Below are 19,212 nucleotides of genomic sequence, written 5' to 3'. Positions count from 1 at the left end.
TTTATTTGACAGAGAGAAATCACAAGTAGATGGAGAGGCAGGCAGAGAGAGAGAGAGGGAAGCAGGCCCCTGCTGAGCAGAGAGCCCGATGTGGGACTCGATCCCAGAACCCTGAGATCATGACCTGAGCCGAAGGCAGCGGCTTAACCCACTGAGCCACCCAGGCGCCCACTAATAGCCTACTCTTGATCGGAAGACTTATTAATAACAAATGATCAATTAACACCTATTTTCAATGTTATATATATTATAAACTCTATTTTTACAGTAAACTAAGCCAGAGAAAATATGAAAATCACAAGGAAAATACATTTATAGTGCCACACTATATAAAATATGCGTATAAGTGGACCCATGCACTTCAAACCAGTTCTTCCATGGTCAATTGTAGTTGCTAAAAGATGCTGGCGAGCTAAAGGCTGGAATTTTCTTATGACAAAACTTAAGTCACCATTAATTAAAATTTTTGTAAAACATCCAGCTTTGCAAACATCAAGACTCTAAACCTGCTCTCTGTGTATTCCCAAAAATGTCACCATTCATGGAGTTAGATTTGGGCTTTACTGTTCCAGAAGGCTTTCTCTGGGCAGAAGATGGCAAAAGAAATTCACTGCATAACCTAAATACAACGAAAAGCAAAATAAATAGGAGACACTTTGAAATGGTGAACTTCCTGGTTTTGAGCTATTTAATTAAGCTTCCAAACAAAAATGGAGCAATGAGCTTTTTCCCTCAGGAAATGGAGAAATAGCAGAACCCGCTTTTGTGTTTACACTGAAACAGGTCCACGGATCATCCTCGGTAAACATTAAATAATGATCACATAATATCAAAAATGAAAATCCCTTATAATTTATCGAACTGAATCTCATACTCACAAGAAGCCTGGTAAGTGAGATTCTCTAAGGGCTTTATAAACGCTCTTCTATTGCTCACCTTTGTTTGAAAAGGTAAGCATCTCATCTCCATTTCAGAGTTAGGGGTTAAGAGAAAGGTTAAACAAATTATATAAAGTTATACCAAAATCTGCCAATGATACAGACCCAGGTCTGCTGGTCTTGAGGACTAAAAATCTCTCTTGGAAACATTAAACAACTTAATATTTTTAGGAGGCCACTTTACAAAAATATATTTTATCTGTACATCATGGTACACAAAGAAAAGTCAGGAAATAATAACTGTGAAACAAGACAAGACAAAACAAAGAGTGTGGTTTCCAGAACGCTTTCCATTCTACGGACCCACCCATGTGCCTCGAGATTTGAAATGCTATTTTAAGTCTCATTTTCCTTCAGAAGCTAACCTCTGTGGAATAAAAGACTGTTAAGGGGAAAAAAAAATCTTTTCTGTCATTTGACTTTAACTTATGATAAATTAGCTTCAACTAGTTTCTTAGAAAATTGCCCAAGAAATGACTACAGAAAATTAAATACCAAGACTTCAAAGAGGCAAACTCACAGCCTTCAAATTCCGACCTCAGAGAATAATCCTCCCTTTCTCGTGCTTTGGAGAGATGTGAGTAAAGAAATCAGACTAGGGCATGGTAATGAACCATCTTCCAAATGACTTTTCTATCAATCTTCTTTTCAAAGGGTAATAAAGTGATGATTATTTCTAGGCAGTTTCTGGGAAGTTATCATCTCATTTCAACAGTCGCCAGTAAGAAGGACCGTATTCTGGTATCACAACAATGATAAGGGCAAGAACTGGTTGAGAATTCAATAGACAAGGTGTAGGTTGTTAAAAGCTATTTCCTGGAAAATTAAAACAGAGAGAGATCAAAAGAATTGTGTGGGGTCTTAAGGAATTGGTAATCATTCCCTTCTAGATTAAATATGCAAATCTGATTTATTACCTAGTGAATGAAATCCATTACCATTTGAAGGTTTTATTATTTCTTCCAACAAATAACATTGGAAGCTTATGGTGTGCCGTGTCTTGTGCCAGATGCTGGTGACTAGTGGAGAAAGACAACTCACTATGTCAGGGGCAGCTGTGTCATGACTTCTAGAACCTCGGTGGTCCCATCCAAAATAGTTAACAAATAACCACTACCAAGAAAATAAAATTATTTTTTAAACATTCAGTAAATGGTTGTTTGGGAAGACTTTATCACCGAGAACTTGGTTTGCAAAGCCACAGAAAATAGGAATGGGGTGAGAAAGACCCAAGACCATATCTGAGCTCATTCCCTATAACTGTCAGAGGCTTTCCAGTGTCCCGAGGCAGAAGTCGTGCAGGAACACACAGCCTCTCTGAGAGGACTACATGTAGACAGGATGCCCTCCTGCGGGGTCTCCTGTGAACCCGGCTGCTTCTCCAATCTCCCAAGTCCCATCGCATCTGGGAGATGGGTTTTGTGCTCATGCAAGGACTCTACAGTTGATTCTTCCTCAGTGGTTCCTAAAACCATCCTTAGCTGGGTCTTCTTACTTACCCTAATTCTCTTTTCCCAGTCAGACCCACTAGCAGATGAAGCATGGGACATATCACTGGATCCAATGTTCTCCCAGAAGACAGTTTTTTTTAATATTAACCACAAATCTACAGTTGGTACCAAAGGGCTGGGGGGAACAGAAACACCAGACAGAAACGTGTTTTAAGGGCAAGGAAATGCTTTGTTCATTGCGTCCTCATCACTCACACAGTACAGAGAAGGCACTTTGTTAAAAATCTGTTGACTAAAACTGACTAAATGAATGAATGAATACCCACCCAATCTGTGGTCATGAATCACTCAAAAGTCATGACCGTCACATCGGCATTTGCACACAAGCAATCCCATAGGGAACTTTGCCCAGCACTTCATCTTTTTAACATAATATTCTGGTGATTTTTCTGAAAGAAAAGAAGGAAAAGAAAAGAAGAGAAAGGAAGAAAGGAAGGAAGGAAGGAAGGAAGGAAGGAAGGAAGGAAGGGAGAGAGAGAAAGAAAGAAAGAAAAGCACAACACAGACATTTGAAATCAAAACGCATTTGTTCTCAAGTTCCATGCCAAGTAACAAATATTTGCCCCCTCAATTAACGCCTTTAGTTTGGCTCTTGGACAGTAAAACTGCCTCTTTTCCACAGTTCAACACAGCACTGAAGTACCAAGAGATCCCTTATTGATTTGCAGAACAGGATAAAGCTGTTAAGCCCTGAAAAACACATTAACATGTTATCTCCACTGCCAATCAAGAAATCACCCAAATTTCCTGTCCACTGCCACCCCCCAAGACCAAAGTACAAGGGGTAGAAATGTGTCCTTTGCAATGCACACAAGAACCAGACACAACCCTGGGCAAATGAAATCTGTGGCTCTCCAGCCCTACATGCCTGGGCCACACTTCCCCCAAAGAATCATCTAGAAATGCAGTTATGTCGGTGAATATATCAAACCAGCTCACGGAAGAGCTCTAGATAAAGAGGGGTTGACATTTTTCAAGCCTTCCATTCCCTCCTTGTGTGAAAAGTTCATGCTTATTCTGAGGTGGGGTGACTTTGACCAGTGCCAAAGAGAGATGGCTGATCCCCCAAAGGTTCTGGGTGGTGAGGTGACCTGGGAGCCCTCCTTTGGGCCTCGGAACCTGATTACATGTTCTCAGGCCATACTTCAAATCTTACTGGGGCATTCCGCCTTCAAGCCACCGGCACTCTGCCGTAGAATGAAGAAAACACCTTCAAGCACATTTTCAGTCAGGAACTCCATCTTTCCCCAGAGAACCTGAAAGAGTAACTTGGCCTGTTGTATTATATGCACAACTTTGAAAACGGGAGTCCTGTTTTAGAGGTTGGCTTAGTCAACTCTAGTTGATAGTAACCCTGAGCTTAAGGAAAGGGAAAATATTTCATGGCAATTCCTAGTTCTACATATCCCCGATTCCCCTTTAAGGAAAAACAAAACAAAAAACACAAAAAGGAAGCAGGAGCATTTGTTTTAGATTTCCCTTTTCCTTTCTTTCGGAGAAACCCGAAATGTCCAGGCATCATGTGATGGCTGACAAAACCGCAACTCCATCTGGATTTCACCAGGATGCTAACTTTCTCACTGCTGAGCCCATGCGGGAGGGTGCTCCAATCTGAGCAAAGACACCCCAGCCCACTGTTTCCCCTGATGCTGCTATTCAAAGCCTTGTGCCCCTGGGAAGGAGGAAGGAGAGAGTCGGAAGGCGAATGTCTATACACGAACGTCCATAAACAATATGGGGGTGAGGTAATGAACAGCAGTGGGGGCTCGAGTCCGTGCACACAGTGAGGAAATAACTTAAATTCATCTTCTGGTTCTACAGGGCCCACCACCCTGCTCCAAGGGCTCTGAGAAACCACCCAAGGCAATGAGGTATGAGGGAGCAGTGTTCCCAGCTGGCTCGTCTGAGGGTCTTCCTACCCAGCCACAGGACAGGGGGACGAGCACACCAAGCACCCAGATCAGTGTCAGGTGCACACAGTGCACACAGGTCAGTGTCAGGGAGAATCCGTGTGTCAAACCCCTGTGAGGTCCTTAGGCAGGGCGAGCTACCAGGCTCCGAGGGCGTGTCTCAGGGAGGCCCTCGGGGTAAGGCTGTCTGTCCCACGCACACTCTGGTGCCGCCGACGGTGCTCCACTCAGTCTCTGTTAGCAGAGTCCACAGAGCTGGTATCTCCTCTCCTTCCCTTTTTACAGGCGGGTGAGGTCTTCTGGAGAATGACGCCCCCTTTCCCGTGCTGGAGGCCCCTCCGCTGGTTCTATTTTGACATCCAGTCCAAAAGTGGAATTTATCCTTCCAGGGGAATAGTCATTTCTTTTTAAATCTGCAAGGAAAACAAGGCAGACGGTTACAGGGGAGCCTCCAGAAGGCAGTGTTCGCACAGACAGACTGAACGTTAGGTCTGGCCAAGTGCTCAGAACGGACCCTGCGGCCTAAGGTTGCAGAGACGGGAAACGCGAACCCTCCGCCGCGTCCAAACCCCCTGCCCCAGAGTCCGCGAGTCACTCTAGCTCCCCAGTGCTGTTGCGGGGGCCGGGCGGTGGGGGGGGGCACCGAGAGGGGGAGGTCTGGTCGCCCAATTCCACGTGCAGTGCCGTAGAAAGCACACTCTGGCTGGAGTTAAGCAAGGCCAACCTGGAAACAGGGCGTTTTCATGGCCGGATGAGGCACAGGGCAGGGAGTTCCGCCAAAAAGGTAGATACGAGAGATTTCAGGGGTCAGTGTTCTGCAGCAAAGTCGATCCTCGGGTCCCGAAGAGCCGAGGAAGGTTGCATCCAGTTATCGGATTCTACGCTCCCTGAAGCCGCCTCCTTCCATTTGCGAAAGAAAATTATCAAACGAAAATACTGATGGGGTATAACCCCTGGGGAGAAGCTTATGGAGGAGGTCGGGCTCTTTTATGCTTATGTAGCATGTAGTGCCATATTGATTAAGTTTGTTAACCTTAAATATGTATTCCTTATATTATTTTTTAGTGCTAAAAGGGGATTATCCAGACATCAAACTAATACATACTATCATTTACTAATAACCAACACTTATTGAATATATCCACAAATGAATTCGGTCCTCACGGCAATTTCATGAGCTAGGTGCTATTATACTCAGTTCGTGGATGAGAAAAATCAAGGCTCAGGGTCACATAGCTAGTAAGAAGCATTACTGGGATATGAGCTCAACCTATCTGCCTCTGGATTCCATGCCCTTATACACTATTCTAAACTAGCTTTCCTTGAAAAAAAAAAAAAAAAAATTGTGAGACTGAGAAAACATAATCAAGAGCAAAGAAAAATCACCTGCAGTTCTGTTTTTCCTAACTACGCTTTTTAAAATATTCATATTAATAAATATCTGAATAAATGAGGATATTCCTTATTTCCACTTAAACGTGTTAACTGAAGTGTTGAGAGAAAACAAAAATTAAAGCTATAAATGGAAGGATTATTGAGTTAGTCAAAACCCACCAAAATGGGTGGGAAAAAAAAAAAAGGATCTCGGCCTTCATCATGGAGAAGAGCTAACTTGGGCTCCAGGAGGCAAGCGCTGAGTTATGCCTCCCGTCCTCTCTTCTCCGGGCTGAGGAGAAACAGTCCCCGTGTCTTCCGGACGGGACACCACTGGGCAGCATTGTCAGTGTGCTGTGGACTGACCTCTGTGCCCTCATCTACTGCGTATCTGTGAGACCGAGCTCTGAGCCGCTACCTGACCAGAGTGACAGCCCCCCCTTCTGCTCCTGTCTCACCTCCCCACCCCCAGCCACAGCCCCACTGCCACCCCGCTGGCTGACAGACTCATTCCCACTGAAGCGACAAGCCTGCCCCCATCCCCATCTTTGGCTTTGCCATGCCCACAAGAGCTTCTCAACCGCCTACCTCGACCTCCAACGAGATTAGAAATTGCCCTTCTCTGTCGTACATTTGCACCTACTGCATCCCGAGTTACAGTGGATGCTGATCTTTTACTGATTTCCCACCCGGGGGCAGGATCCTTTAGCCTAAGGCAGGAAGGGCTACTGGGCTTAAAGCACGTGAGACTCCAGTCTGAGGACAAGTTTGGTACGACCGAAGAAAAACAGCGAACAAGCGGGAAGACATGAAGCATCCCTTCTGGAATCAAAGAAAAGAATTCCACAGAGCTGGGACTGCCAGTTTGGGGGACACAGACCTCCAGCTGCTTGCTTTTATGCTAAGAATATTTGTCTGTGGTGACTATATCAGTTTCGGAGAAAGTGTGCCATATTGTCAAATCAGATTTTTTAAAAATACACACTGCAAAAATGTTGAACGTGGCAGGCGTTTGTAGTGAAAAGCACTACTTTAATTGACAGCTGTTGTCTCCTTAGCTACTCCCCGGTCCCCAGTGTCCAATGAGTAACTAAGAATTGAAATCCTGGGGACACCACACAGGACTCAGAGTGGGAAGTGTGGGGGCGGCGCAGGGGGGAACCTGCCTCAGTTCAGTTTTACCCCAATTAAGTCAGTAAACCTTTCCCCTTGGAGAGACTGTGACAAGTACTGAGCCCAATGTTGTTTTATCACATTTTGGCAGAACCTGAAGTAAATCCCCGTCCTTTTAATCCCTTCGGGGACTTGAGAAATTTGCAGTCGGAAAGTCAGGCCTCGACTATGAATGAGATAAAAATGTGATTGAGATTTTCGACTCGATCCCAGGTTACAGTGGATGTTGTTCTAGGAGAGATTTACTCAGAGAGAAATGGAATTGTCTGGGGCCGTACCCGGCAGTTTGAGCTTCCGGCAGCAGGAGTTGCAACCATGTTTCGCAATGAAGTTTCTAATTGCATCTTCCCCTAAATTGGCTGGTCCGAACACCATTCCTCTTGATCTAGAGGAAATATCAGAATATCAATGAGATCACAGCGAAGCAAAAGGAGCTCAACCGGGATTCTCTGAGATACCGAACAGTATCCCATAGTAACCCAGTAAATTCGAAGGAGCCAACAAAGAACAGAGCACTTTGGAGAAGCAACAATGTTAGGTTTGCAAATTTAAAATTCAAATGCACTTCAATCTTTGTACCCAACTCCAAGACCTGCTGTGAAACTCATTTCAACGCTAATCTGATAGAAGAGTGAATTTTCTATGTACCACAGTAAAACAAAATACAGTGAGACCCTTTTCAACGCATATGGGGTGAGAGAATGACATTCATCACCAAATGTTCTTTCTACTCCCGGCCCCAAAAGGTGAGGTGAGACGTAAAATAAACTTGCTGTTGGAACACACCTTCTGGAAAGGCTCATATACATTGTTTCGAACCCAGATGCTTTTCGGAGAGTAACTGATGTCCTCAAAAATAAATTCCTGCTGCAACCCTACTTCCGGGACTCACAGCTCTTTCGACAGTTGGTTTTTATCCCACAAACTGCTCTAGCTGGGCTCTTTCTTTGTGCAAAGACAAGACCACTAGGAGACAGTGACTTCGTAGAAGTAAACTACATATGCTAAGTGTGAGTGACAAAATTATAGACAGAACCAGCCTATCTTCGGCACATTTCGAATATTCCATAACATGATCGATTCCCCGGCGGATTTGAGGACCGATGTTCACCCGCGATTAGATCCCGCACGACCATCTCCCCAGCCGACACCCCACACGCCGTGGAGCACAGCACACCAGAAACGCTTCCAAAGAAACTTTACGAGAGCTAATATTTTATTTTAATGACATGCGGAGTGGAAACGGCACATTCTAAAATCTGAACTCAATTACCACTCTTAAATACCACGTCTTGGGAAAAAAGAGAAGCAAACTCGCACAAAAGGAAACCATAAACTTCGTTTCTAAGGGATGTGGCTTTTCAAAAGGGACGTGGTATAAAAAATGGACTTTTTTTCCCCCCCCATCTGAGTATTGAAACATTTATCTCAATTTCCACTTCCTTTTGGCAGAACAACAGTAGCTGCTCTGAAGATGTGCCAAGCTCGGGACAGGGGCTGATGTCAGTCTGCTCTCGGATCGCCTCGCCGCTCCGAGGCGAGGAGCTGGGGGAAATCTCTTGGGAGGACAACGTGAACGGACACCCAGGATTAACTTTCCTGGTCACTCAATCGCCCTTACAAAGTGCGGCTCTGCTGGGATCTACCGGCTGCATAAGCCGCCTCTTGTTTACTACCGGCCTCTTCCAGGCATCTGCTAAGGAATGACTTCAATAAGATGAAACCGAATGTGCCCCCCCTCCCAAAAAAAAAAATAAAAAAGTAGAACCACTGGCTACTTTGTACTAGAACTCTCCTGATGCCGGCAGAGTGAAAAATGAAGGTGCTGTTTCAGTCATTCCAACGCGAGCATTCCTTTGCTCTTCTCTAGCGCGACCCCGTTGGATTACTTCGGTCCTGCTTCTTCTACCTGCCACTTGCTCCCTCCCCGTAATGCAGGAAAACCCCCAACGTAGAGATGTAACCCTGATCCACAGATAAAAGCCGTAAGCTAAGTAACTGTCCTCTGGGAGCTCTGTGAAGGTGAACACAAAAGAATCCACGTTTCTCTCGTGTCTGTGCGAGGGCTGTGACCATTCCCCGTGCAGGGGAGAGGGAGAGGGGGTCACGGAAACCTTCGTCTGGCTCTGCTGCGTCTACAGTCCTACAGCATGCCGACGGACTTGCCGTCTCAGCAAAGTGAAAAAGAACAGCAACAACAACAAGCTGTTTTCTGGATCTTCTACCGCACAGGAGAAAGCAAGTGGTAGCTCGGTTCTGGGAGCGCGGGAACGCCAGGCAGGGCCAAGTACACACAGATTTCCTAAAGAACATGTCATCTCTGTTACTGTCATTTTGTATTTGTCACAGGACCCCATCCAGCAAGGCAGTAAACCCCAGACGGCCGGTCACTGAAGCCACCTCCTCCGAGGCTCAGTGACCCAAGGAGGTGACCCAGCGGCCAGACAGGGTTGGGCGGGGAGGGGCGGGGGGCAGATGACCGTGTCTTCACGTGCACAAGTGTGGGGAAGGATGGGGCCAACAGGCACTACAGGTAATACCCGAATCTGTACTGCAAGGACTCTTCTCTGGTCGAGGATTCTTCTCTTTCGTGGACCCCTGGTCCTCGCAGACAAGTTACCCATCTCCACCCAGATTCGGTATCCTCGGGAGAGGCCTACTGCCAGTGTTGCTGGGAGGGGTAAAGCAAGCACATGAGAGCACCTGCTTGAACTGGCACTTCTCCAGCATCTGTGGTTTACACCAGATCACCTGCTCATCTTGTCACAGCTGATTCAGTGGGTCTAGCGAGGGGCTGGAGAGTCTGCATGGCCGACAGTTCCCCAGATACTGTGCCAGGACTGGTCCGTGGCTCCTGCTTTGGGCAGCAAAGAGTTCACCACACACGGCTCTCAAAAATGTGTGTCTCAGTGAACTGAGTAGACGCCACCTGCCACCACTGTGAGAAGTTTACCTTCACCGGGAAAACCAACGGCCCCCCAAAGGAGGGCGCCCCACAAAACCAGACAGCCTCCAGTGATGCCATCCTATCAATCTCCACAGAGTTCCTATCTTCAAGTCATAAACAATGAAGCTGGTCCTAAGACAAGAAGTTCCCATCTTCGGTTGCCCAGCAGAATCTCGAGGGGGTACTTCTCAAAAAATACAAACATCAGGGCCCCCTCCTCAGAAATATTGATTTGATACTCATTCTCAGAAGCTTTTTTTCCTTCCTTTTTCTTTTTTCAGTTTCCTAGGTGACCTTAATGGAAATTGAGACCCACTGGCCTACAGAACGCAATGAAATACTCCACAGTCAAGTGGGATAAATGCAATCTTCTTAGAATCCTAAAAGGTGGAAATATTCAGGTCATATTAAATGACACACGGGGAGATCAAAATGTAACAGATGATAGATTAGACATAAACTGGGTTCGTTCTATATGCAAAACATTCTTCACTGCAAAATTAATGAAGGAAGAAACAAGTACTTATAGTACAAGTTTCCTACTACAAAACCTTTGGGTGCACAGGGCTATTGAAGAAATAATATCCTTAGCTAAAAACATTTTAGCTGTGCTAAAATAAAAATAATAATAAAACCTTTCCCTGTACCCTAAGGGTTACAGCGTGAACTCAATGCTCAAATATCATAGAAGTTGGATGCATACGGGCACAGGGATCCCCTTCATCTCCTCTAACTCACCTAGTCCAAAGAGATAAGCTAATACACATTTAGATGGACCTCTCTGCAAAGATGCCTATATAGATGAGAAGATATTTCGTGCAAACCATTGAGGCAAAGAAGAGCATTAAAGCATGAATGTTTACAATAAATATGAGGGCTGTGGGAGAGAAGTAAAAATTTCAGAAGTTATCGTATGAACATTGCCCACATATGTAATTTCTTTTATACATTTTTTTCCTACAGGGGCCAAATACAGACACGTAGTACAACTGAGAATAAAAAATACCATATGCTAGTGGTTCTCAAAGTGTGGTCTCCAGGCCAGCAGCGTCAGAATCATCTGGGAGCTTGTGGCCTCATCTGACTTCACCCTAGACCCACTGAATCAAGAACACACAATCTGTGTTTTAGCAAGCTCTGTGATGGTAGAGGAAGCTCCTGTTTAAGAACCACCGTCGTCTGCCATTTATCAGTCCTTCATCGGCCTCACCATACTTTGTCCTCCACCTTGAACAGAAGAGCACAACCTCAGACCCTCCGGTGCCTCCGTATGGGATCAAATGCCCATGAGAATTCAAAGGACAGAGAGACGACTCATTCTTCCGTATAGTTTAAAGAGCACCCCTGAATTAAATCAGGCTCTCTGATGCTTCCTCTAAAAGCCCTGCTGCTTTGGCCTCTTGTAGGTCGGCTGTTACTGACCAGCACACATGATGCCTTCCGTTGTGACAGAACACCCTGCCGTGAGAAGACGGAGTGACTCCACTGTGAGACCAGCAAGGGGAGCAGGGCTTCTCCTATGACATCGTTTTCTCGTCAAAGTCTACAGAAGCTGAGCCCACCCATATTTTTCACTGGCTTGGGCCACCAGAAAACTCAGCGTTAAATCTGCAACAAAACCCGAGTTACTACATCGGTCTTTATACTTTCCACTTATGGGTATTAACTCCGAATTTCATCTTATTTTATTTCCAGATGTTCTTTTTCCCCCATTTCCTAATCTGTGATTTTTTTTTTTTTTAAAATCTCATTGTATTGGATATAGATATATAGATATCTAATAGAGATATCCAGCTTTTCTGTACATATAAGCCATCTCAAAATTTTCTAGGATCTAGGCAAGAAATATAAATGCTTAAAAATTATTTTTTCAAAAAAAGATACAATGTGTTAAAAGCAATTTTCTAAATGATAACCTCATTAATCAACTTACTGTTTGTCTTCAGGTTTTATAACAGATGGATCAGTCAAATTCTCTCCAACACCTCCAAAGAAAAAATAAAATGCATTTAGCAAATGGGGATTTCATCTCCTCAGAAATTCAAGAAACTAATATCCAGATCTTAATTTCTTTCTTTAAACTTACATTCACCCTGTAATAAATGCGACATTATATGAATTCAATGGACCATAACAATGACGCAGGTGTGCCCGAACATTTTAGCTAATCCACTGTCTCCCGCAGCCCCCCCCCCCAAGCTGTAATAAACTAGGAGGCCGCAAACGAACATTTCGGTGGTGTGTTCACAGTTCCTGATAGCGGCATCCGTCATTCATTTACCATTTGTCTACACTAGACATTCTAATTATAGTCTCTGTAATTCTCTGCGACTATAAAGGAAAAGTATTAGCACCCTCGTATCCTCGATTTGCCAACGAATATGTTGACGTTCGAGAAGATTCAGCAGTGTGTCAGAGGCTGCACAGTTCACCAGTGATGAGAACAGGATGCGGGCTGAGCCGGACCTTGCGTCCCTCCCCGTGAGGACGTGGGGTCTGGAGGTGGAGTCCACCAGCGCCCAGCGAGGCACAAGGGGCTGCGAGATTCTGCGGGTACACCCTCTCCTCCATCAGAGACGCCCACCAGATGCTGTATATACACAGCCTTTACCAACAGGAGCATATGGACGCCCCCCGCCTCTGGATGCGGACGCTGGCTGCACACGGGTTCACTTGTGAAAATTCTTTGGGGGGTATACTCCTGCTGTGTGCACTTTCCTGAACCAGCGTTTCTCTTTCTTACAATTTAGTTGTTAAAAAAAAAAAAAAAAAAAAAAAAAAAAGGACACCAAAGCGTACAAGGACAGCAGGAGTGGAACTCAGCACCGACATGGATCGAAACAGCAGTCGACACCTAGAGTGAAGCTGTTATAAAATGCAAGTGGGGAGGAGCAGTTCTCTGCCGGATATAACTTATTGGGGCAAGCCGATGGGGAGGAACTGCACCATTTGGGCACACTCCAGCCCCTTTGGAGACTGGCCTCAAGACTGCACTGGTTCTTTTCGCTTGGAAGAGAGCAACCTTGTGGGAAAACTATTTAAAAATCATATGAAACAGGTGCCTGGGTGGCTCAGTTGGTTAAGTGTCTGCCTTGGGCTCAGGTCATAATCCCAGGGTCCTGGGATCGAGCCCTACATCCAGCTCCCTGCTCAGCAGAAAGTCTGCTTCTCCCTCTCCCTCTCCTTCTGCCCCTCCCTTATGCTCCCTCTCTCTCAAATAAGTAAATAAATAAAACATTTTTTTTAAGAAAATCAAATGAAATGTAGAGATTTATTATGTATTTCTATTCGGTAAAAAATATTCATGTTTTCTAACCGCTATTTTAAAAAGATTTTTTTTTTTTTTGCCATGCTCAGTATGTTTTACCATATGCTAAACCTTTCATAAGAAAATGTAATCCTTATAGTTTATAGACCTTTCTCCCAAGAAACTGACTTCCTTAGAAAAATAACCTGGTTATTGTAAGGGTATTCAACCATTTTCGTGTCAGGACCCTCTTTGCCAGTCTGGGTTAATGTTTAAAAAATGTGAAATTTAAATACATAGGATGACAAAGGAAACCAATGATACTGAAATACAGTCATCAAAATATTTAAGTTGTGCTGCAATACATGTGCATCTCCATTAACACATTAACAGAATCTAGTGCAAGTCTATAACTACCATAACGCCACGTCATACAAACAGCGTTTTGCAGTATCTGCCAACACTGTAATGTGCTTTGTTAATATTGGTAATTGCTACTGCAAACAGTCATGGATACCGCTAATGCCACTGTGGTTTGTGGTCTCCCCTATAATCGAAGGAAATGATGAATTTCAGTTGTGGGTTAGTGAAAATAGTGGTGTAATTTGTTTTCTCATCAAAGTTCACAGACCCTCGCATTCTCTTTAAGAGCCTCTGGCTTACCATCTCCTTACACGGATTCTGCACAGGGAAAGGAAGAGCCAGGCTGAAACTCAGGCTCACGGGGAGGTGTGTAAAATGTGATTGGCTCGGGCTTTATTCTTTTTTCTTTCTTTAAAGATTTTATTTATTTATTTGACAGAGATCACAAGTAGGTAGAGAGGCAGGCAGAGAGAGAGAGAGGAGGAAGCAGACTCCCTGCTGAGCAGACAGCCCCATGTGGGACTCAATCCCAGGACCCTGAGATCATGATCTGAGCTGAAGGCAGAGGCTTAACCCACTGAGCCACCCAGGCACCCGGGCTTTATTCTTTTTAAAGAAAAAGTCATAGGAAGTGACTAGGCTCTTTATATTTTTCTCATTACAGATACAAGAAGGAACAGGGTCCACTGACTCCACTTTTCTAATGATGGAGTAAATACACAGAAAAACAGACACAAAGATAGTCCGAGGACCGTCAGCAGAGAGACTACAGAAGCTAAAAACCTGTTCATGCTTATGCTCAGATCTAACTTTAAGCCTGGACTTCCCAGCAATGACAAGGCTGATGACTAAGGAAACTAAATTTAAGCTGGAAATGCTCAGTACCTAAAGTGGTCATACCAACAGGGGAAAAGGAAGTTTACAGGGGAGAACAACTCTGATCAAAATCACATCAGCTCCCGTTGACTTTAAATCTTGTTGCCTGTTAGACAGGCAGGGGTCAAAGGGTCTGGGTCCCATGGCTCTGTCACCTTTTTAGTTCTGTGACCTGGATACCTTCTCTGTTCGGAGTCTCGCTGTTCTCATCTAAAAGTGTGAATAATAATGGGCCTTCTCTTATATGCTTACTGAACTATTGTATGCAAGATGCTTAGCAAAGTGTCCCAGAGCAAGCTAAAAAATGTTAACTGCTACCTTTATTATCTTTACTCTATCAAGACCTCTTTTGAAATAAAATTCTACTTTCTTACCACTGGTAAAATCATGTTCTGATTATCCCATTTCCCTAATGAATAACTCCCCCTAAAAGAATGACGGTGGAGTCTCCACAAATCTTTATATCCCTAAACCCAATCTGACGGTTCAAAGCCTTACTACTAAATGCATATTTTGGGGCCCTCCAATGGCAGAAGGAACGTTCTAGAGAGTGAGAAGATATGGAAGAAAACTAGGCATTTCAACATCCAAAAATCCCAATCACACCTGTTTACTGACATTAACAAGGTAAATGCCCACGTGCAGGTGCATGCTGCATACCCTCGTGAGGAACTCCGACACACACATTGCAATCCCAACCACTCCGGGACACATCTGTGAGCCTCTAAATCCGTGGAAATAAGTTACTTTCTTTGTAGCGGCAGAATTCATGATGGTAGTGCTGATGGGAATGCTGACTTATTCTGGAAATGCTTTGTTGAATAAAAAAATCTGCTATCTCCAAAGTTCTCTGAAAAATAAAATGAACTTTTCTTTTTAAGATTTTATTTATTTATTTGAGAGAGAATGAGTGAGAGAGAGCATGAGAGAGGAGAAGGTCAGAGGGAGAAGCAGACTCCCCAAGGAGCTGGGAGCCCGATGCAGGACTCGATCCTGGAAGTCCGGGATCATGACCTGAGCCGAAGGCAGTTGCTCAACCAACTGAGCCACCCAGGAACACTAAAATGAGCTTTAAAAAAAAGAGTGATCTACGGGTAGCTGGGTGGCTCAGTCGGTTAAGTGTTCAACTCTTGATTTTGGCTCAGGTCATGATCTCAGGGTTGTGAGATCGAGCCCCAAAAGGGCTCTGCTCTAGGCATGGAGTCTGCTTGGGATTCTCTCTCTCTCTCCTCTCCCTCGATTCCTCCCCCAGCCTCCCCACCCAACCCCTCTTAAAAAAGACAGAGAAAGAGAGAGAGAGACTTCTCCAGACAACTGTAATTTGAAGTGTAATTGTTTTTCACTGCCATTGCTGAGAATCAAATGTTGGATTTCACATGTAATGCTGACGATGCAGGCCCTCACATGTAGGATTTCTAAATGGAAAGCAAGTGAGAAACTACAGCATAAATTACAAGTGAGCAGAAACTGGTCAAGCCTTTCCTTCGAGTTCAGCTCCCAGGCCCGGTGTGGCAGGCAGTTCCTGGGTTAATGATTGGCACTCCCTGGGAAGAGAGTAGAAAGCAGAAGAAAAAGAAAAACTGCCAGGATAAACTGCCAGAGTGTTTCTCATTCTTCTTTTCCCCCTAAGCCAACTGGGAGCCACAGCAAGCTGATAAAGAATCACTTCTGTTTTAAAGAGCCACTTGGAGAATACTAATGACAATAACTAGCATTACGGAGGTCTTACTATGGGCCAAGAACTTGCCTCATTCTAGCTCCTTAATAGGAGGGATTAACAATGAGTTAAGTGCATAATAGCATTTCCCCGATTACAAATGAGGGTAGGAGGGCTCAAAGTGATTGCCCCATCACACAGCTACTTCACGCTGGAGCCAGGAGTCAGACCCCAGCACTGCAACTCCAGGCCTCTTCCTCCAGACTGCTGCTCCCAGGCCTCTCAGTCTCCACTCCATACCACCTGAACAACAGAGATCATCATCTCTCCGATGACAGAAAGACACATCAGTTAAATCCAAGACCGAACCCAAAACCATGATGGCATTTTAAGAATACATATATTCCCGGGGCACCTGGGTGGCTCAGTGGGCTAAGCCTCTGCCTTCAGCTCAGGTCATGATCTCAGGGTCCTGAGATCGAGCCCCACATCAGGCACTCTGCTCGGTGGGGAGCCTGCTCCCCCCTCTCTCTCTGCCTGCCTCTCTGCCTACTTGTGATCTCTGTCAAATAAATTAAAAAAAATAAAAATTAAAAAAAATACATATATTCTCCTCATTTTTCCCTTCCAACTTGGTTTGGCTTAAATATCATAATGCATTAAGTCTTTACCCAAGGGCCTGATAGAAAATAAGTGCTTGGTAAGCGTTAGCTACTAGCTGTAGTCGTGTAACTGCTCATAGTTACTATTATAGGATTCATCTTCTTCCATAAATTCAGGCTTCACCAATTGGCCAAAACTCTCCAGTAAGTATTTCAATTGCTTCATGCTCGTTCTAGGAGGCCCACAGTCCTCCTCTTTGAAGGTCAGTGTTTTGACATAGTTTTTGGAGTGGCCTATTTCTGCAATTCACATAATTGCCCAGGAAAAGAATAAAGTTAACTCCATTTCCCTCCTCACCCCCCCAAGACTATCAACGCAGCATTTGTTCTGTTTAATGTCACTTTGGATTACTTAGAGACATAAAAATCCCCAAACATAAACATCATTAAACAAAAACCTATTCAAGTGGAATAGAAAACACACTAAAGAGCCATCATTAATTCCTTAAAGTTTTTCTTCGGTTGTTTTTTCTGTTTGTTTGTTTGTTTCTGTTTTTGCTTTTTAAACAACTCCACCCAAAACTCAAAGCACAGGCGTTTGAATACAGATGAAAACAATCAGCCTCTCCCTAACATGAGCTACAAAAGCAGCGCCGTGGGCACGCGTATGCTGAGTTACATAGATCACACACTTGCTGGTTGGAAAGCTGAATCATGTTGACTGTTTTAACTTTGTTTATATGGCTTCCCTAAATATTGTGTTTGAGGGTTAGAAATATAACTCCACTCTGAGAACAGTGCAGATCTGAAAAGACAGAGACTTATGTGTAGTTTAAAAAGTCTGTACACATCCTGGAACATATGGCATAAATTTCCATCAGAATTTACTGGACATTGTTCACAACGCCTCAGGATTGTGTATGTCAGCTGTGCCCAGCCTCCAAGCCTGGCTTTCGGAACAGAATCCCAGGACTGGAGAGGTGGGAAAGTCAGAGAGGACAAGCAATATGCCCCATCTGTTTATAGGAACCAAACACGGCTATGTCCTAGGAAACTCATAGAGAAAAAAAGACAGTACAGTGAGAAGGAAAGAATACGGAATGGTCAGTTTGCATCCTGGCTCCCTCTTTAGTAGCTGTGCAGCCTTGGGCAAGTTATTTAAACTTTCTGGGCTGACAGTCCCCATCGTATCTACCTTGAAGTGCTGCTTCTGGGATTAAATGAGATCGCTCCAGTGAACGTTTCTGGACTAAATCCCTTATTTAAAACCAAAGCCCCAGTCAGTGAGCCCAAGGACTAAACTTAGACCTAAATCCTTATTTCACTCTGTGTCTGCAAGGAAAGCCTGCTAGAGATACTCTGTTTTGTGCTGCAGGATTATAAGTGACATGTGAGGTGTTGATAGTGGGGAGATGCACTGATCAAAGGTTTCCATTAAATATGAGTGTACTGTGTCACCTCTCTCGGGCTGAGTCTGTACTTTCATGAACTGTCATATCAAGGTACACAGCAAAGAGAGCAAGCCAAATTATGAACTCCCAAAGCCCTGAGCTCAAAATCATGAAAAATGCCCTGAATTTACACTTTCCTAGGTATATAAATGCATGCCTACTGTTATTATGAACAGGAGTTCAAGGTAAAGCCATAAAACTAAAAACTTTGGTACAAAAATAATTCCCCTCTTAGGGGCACCTGGGTGGTGTGGTTGGTTGTGTAACTGACTCTTGGTTTTTGGCTCAGGTCCTGAACTGAGTCTTGAGATCAAACCCCACACGGAGCTCTGTGCTCAGAGCAGAGTTCGCTTGGAGCTTCTCTCTCCCTCTCCCTCTGCCCCTTCCTGCCACACACTTTCTCTCTCTCAAGCAAATTTTTTAAAAAAATCACTCCCCATTTAGATCAAAGTTGAAGACATATTTAAATTTTAGGCAGCTAATTATGCCTGTGTTTTCCTCTTGAGCTAAGTGGGAAACAACATAAGAGGTGCTCGCGACCACCACTGCACAATGTCTCTGAAATAAGTGACCCCGCCTCCCTTCAAAACTAGGTAGAGCAACTCCACACACTACCCATCCCTGTTCTTGCAAGATATCTTGCGACACCCGTGTGGTTCCTCGCATATTGGACAGTTTCGAGAATAATAAATTCAGAAAACAGATACCATCTTTCAGTTTTCAAATTAAGAAAAAAAATTAAAAAGCACACACTATTGGGGAATATCTCTACTGAAAGACCTTAACTATGGCTTTGGGCAAAGAAAGAGGCAGGGTCACGTGTAGGTGACAAGGACATGGACAAACCATCCCTGGTCAATGTTTCCCGAACCCGTGCCTCATACTTCTTGTATCAATCACGCTTGCACGATCAATTACCTTGCAAATCTAAAACCAGCAGCTCTCCCCGCGTATACTCATAGGTCCAGTGGGAAAAAGCCAACATCAGCTCCTCCAAGGTGTTGCTGGGGGAAATTTCATCACCGTTGTTATTGTTGTACTTCCGGAACTCTCCTGTCATGTACTTCTCAATGGTCAACCATTGGTTGGCTGAATGGCAGTAGATTAAGAAAACTTCCAGGAACCTATGAGGGAGGAAAAGGAGGCCACTGAGTCCCCACAGG

General features: G+C 44.4%; 1 protein-coding gene across 5 annotated transcripts in view; it reads right to left on the bottom strand.

The window, feature by feature from the left end:
- Positions 1-2,497: 2,497 nt before the first annotated feature.
- Positions 2,498-19,212, bottom strand: part of TRPM6 (transient receptor potential cation channel subfamily M member 6) — a 168,134-nt gene continuing 151,419 nt past the window's right edge. For 4 of the 5 annotated variants that reach the window (XM_059411853.1, XM_059411850.1, XM_059411852.1 and 1 more), the window contains 4 exons: positions 18,968-19,173; positions 11,787-11,838; positions 7,185-7,291; positions 2,498-4,772 (listed from right to left, as the gene is read on the bottom strand). In XM_059411853.1, coding sequence (XP_059267836.1) covers positions 4,639-4,772; positions 7,185-7,291; positions 11,787-11,838; positions 18,968-19,173 — 499 coding nt within the window. In that variant the 3' untranslated portion in view covers positions 2,498-4,638. The remainder of the gene's footprint in view (positions 4,773-7,184; positions 7,292-11,786; positions 11,839-18,967; positions 19,174-19,212) is intronic. The other variant, XM_059411854.1, reaches the window with a different exon arrangement.

The sequence above is a fragment of the Mustela nigripes genome, chromosome 9 (genome assembly GCF_022355385.1).
Source record: "Mustela nigripes isolate SB6536 chromosome 9, MUSNIG.SB6536, whole genome shotgun sequence".
Taxonomy (NCBI): Eukaryota; Metazoa; Chordata; class Mammalia; order Carnivora; family Mustelidae; genus Mustela; species Mustela nigripes.
This window is presented reverse-complemented; position numbering and strand designations above follow the sequence as displayed.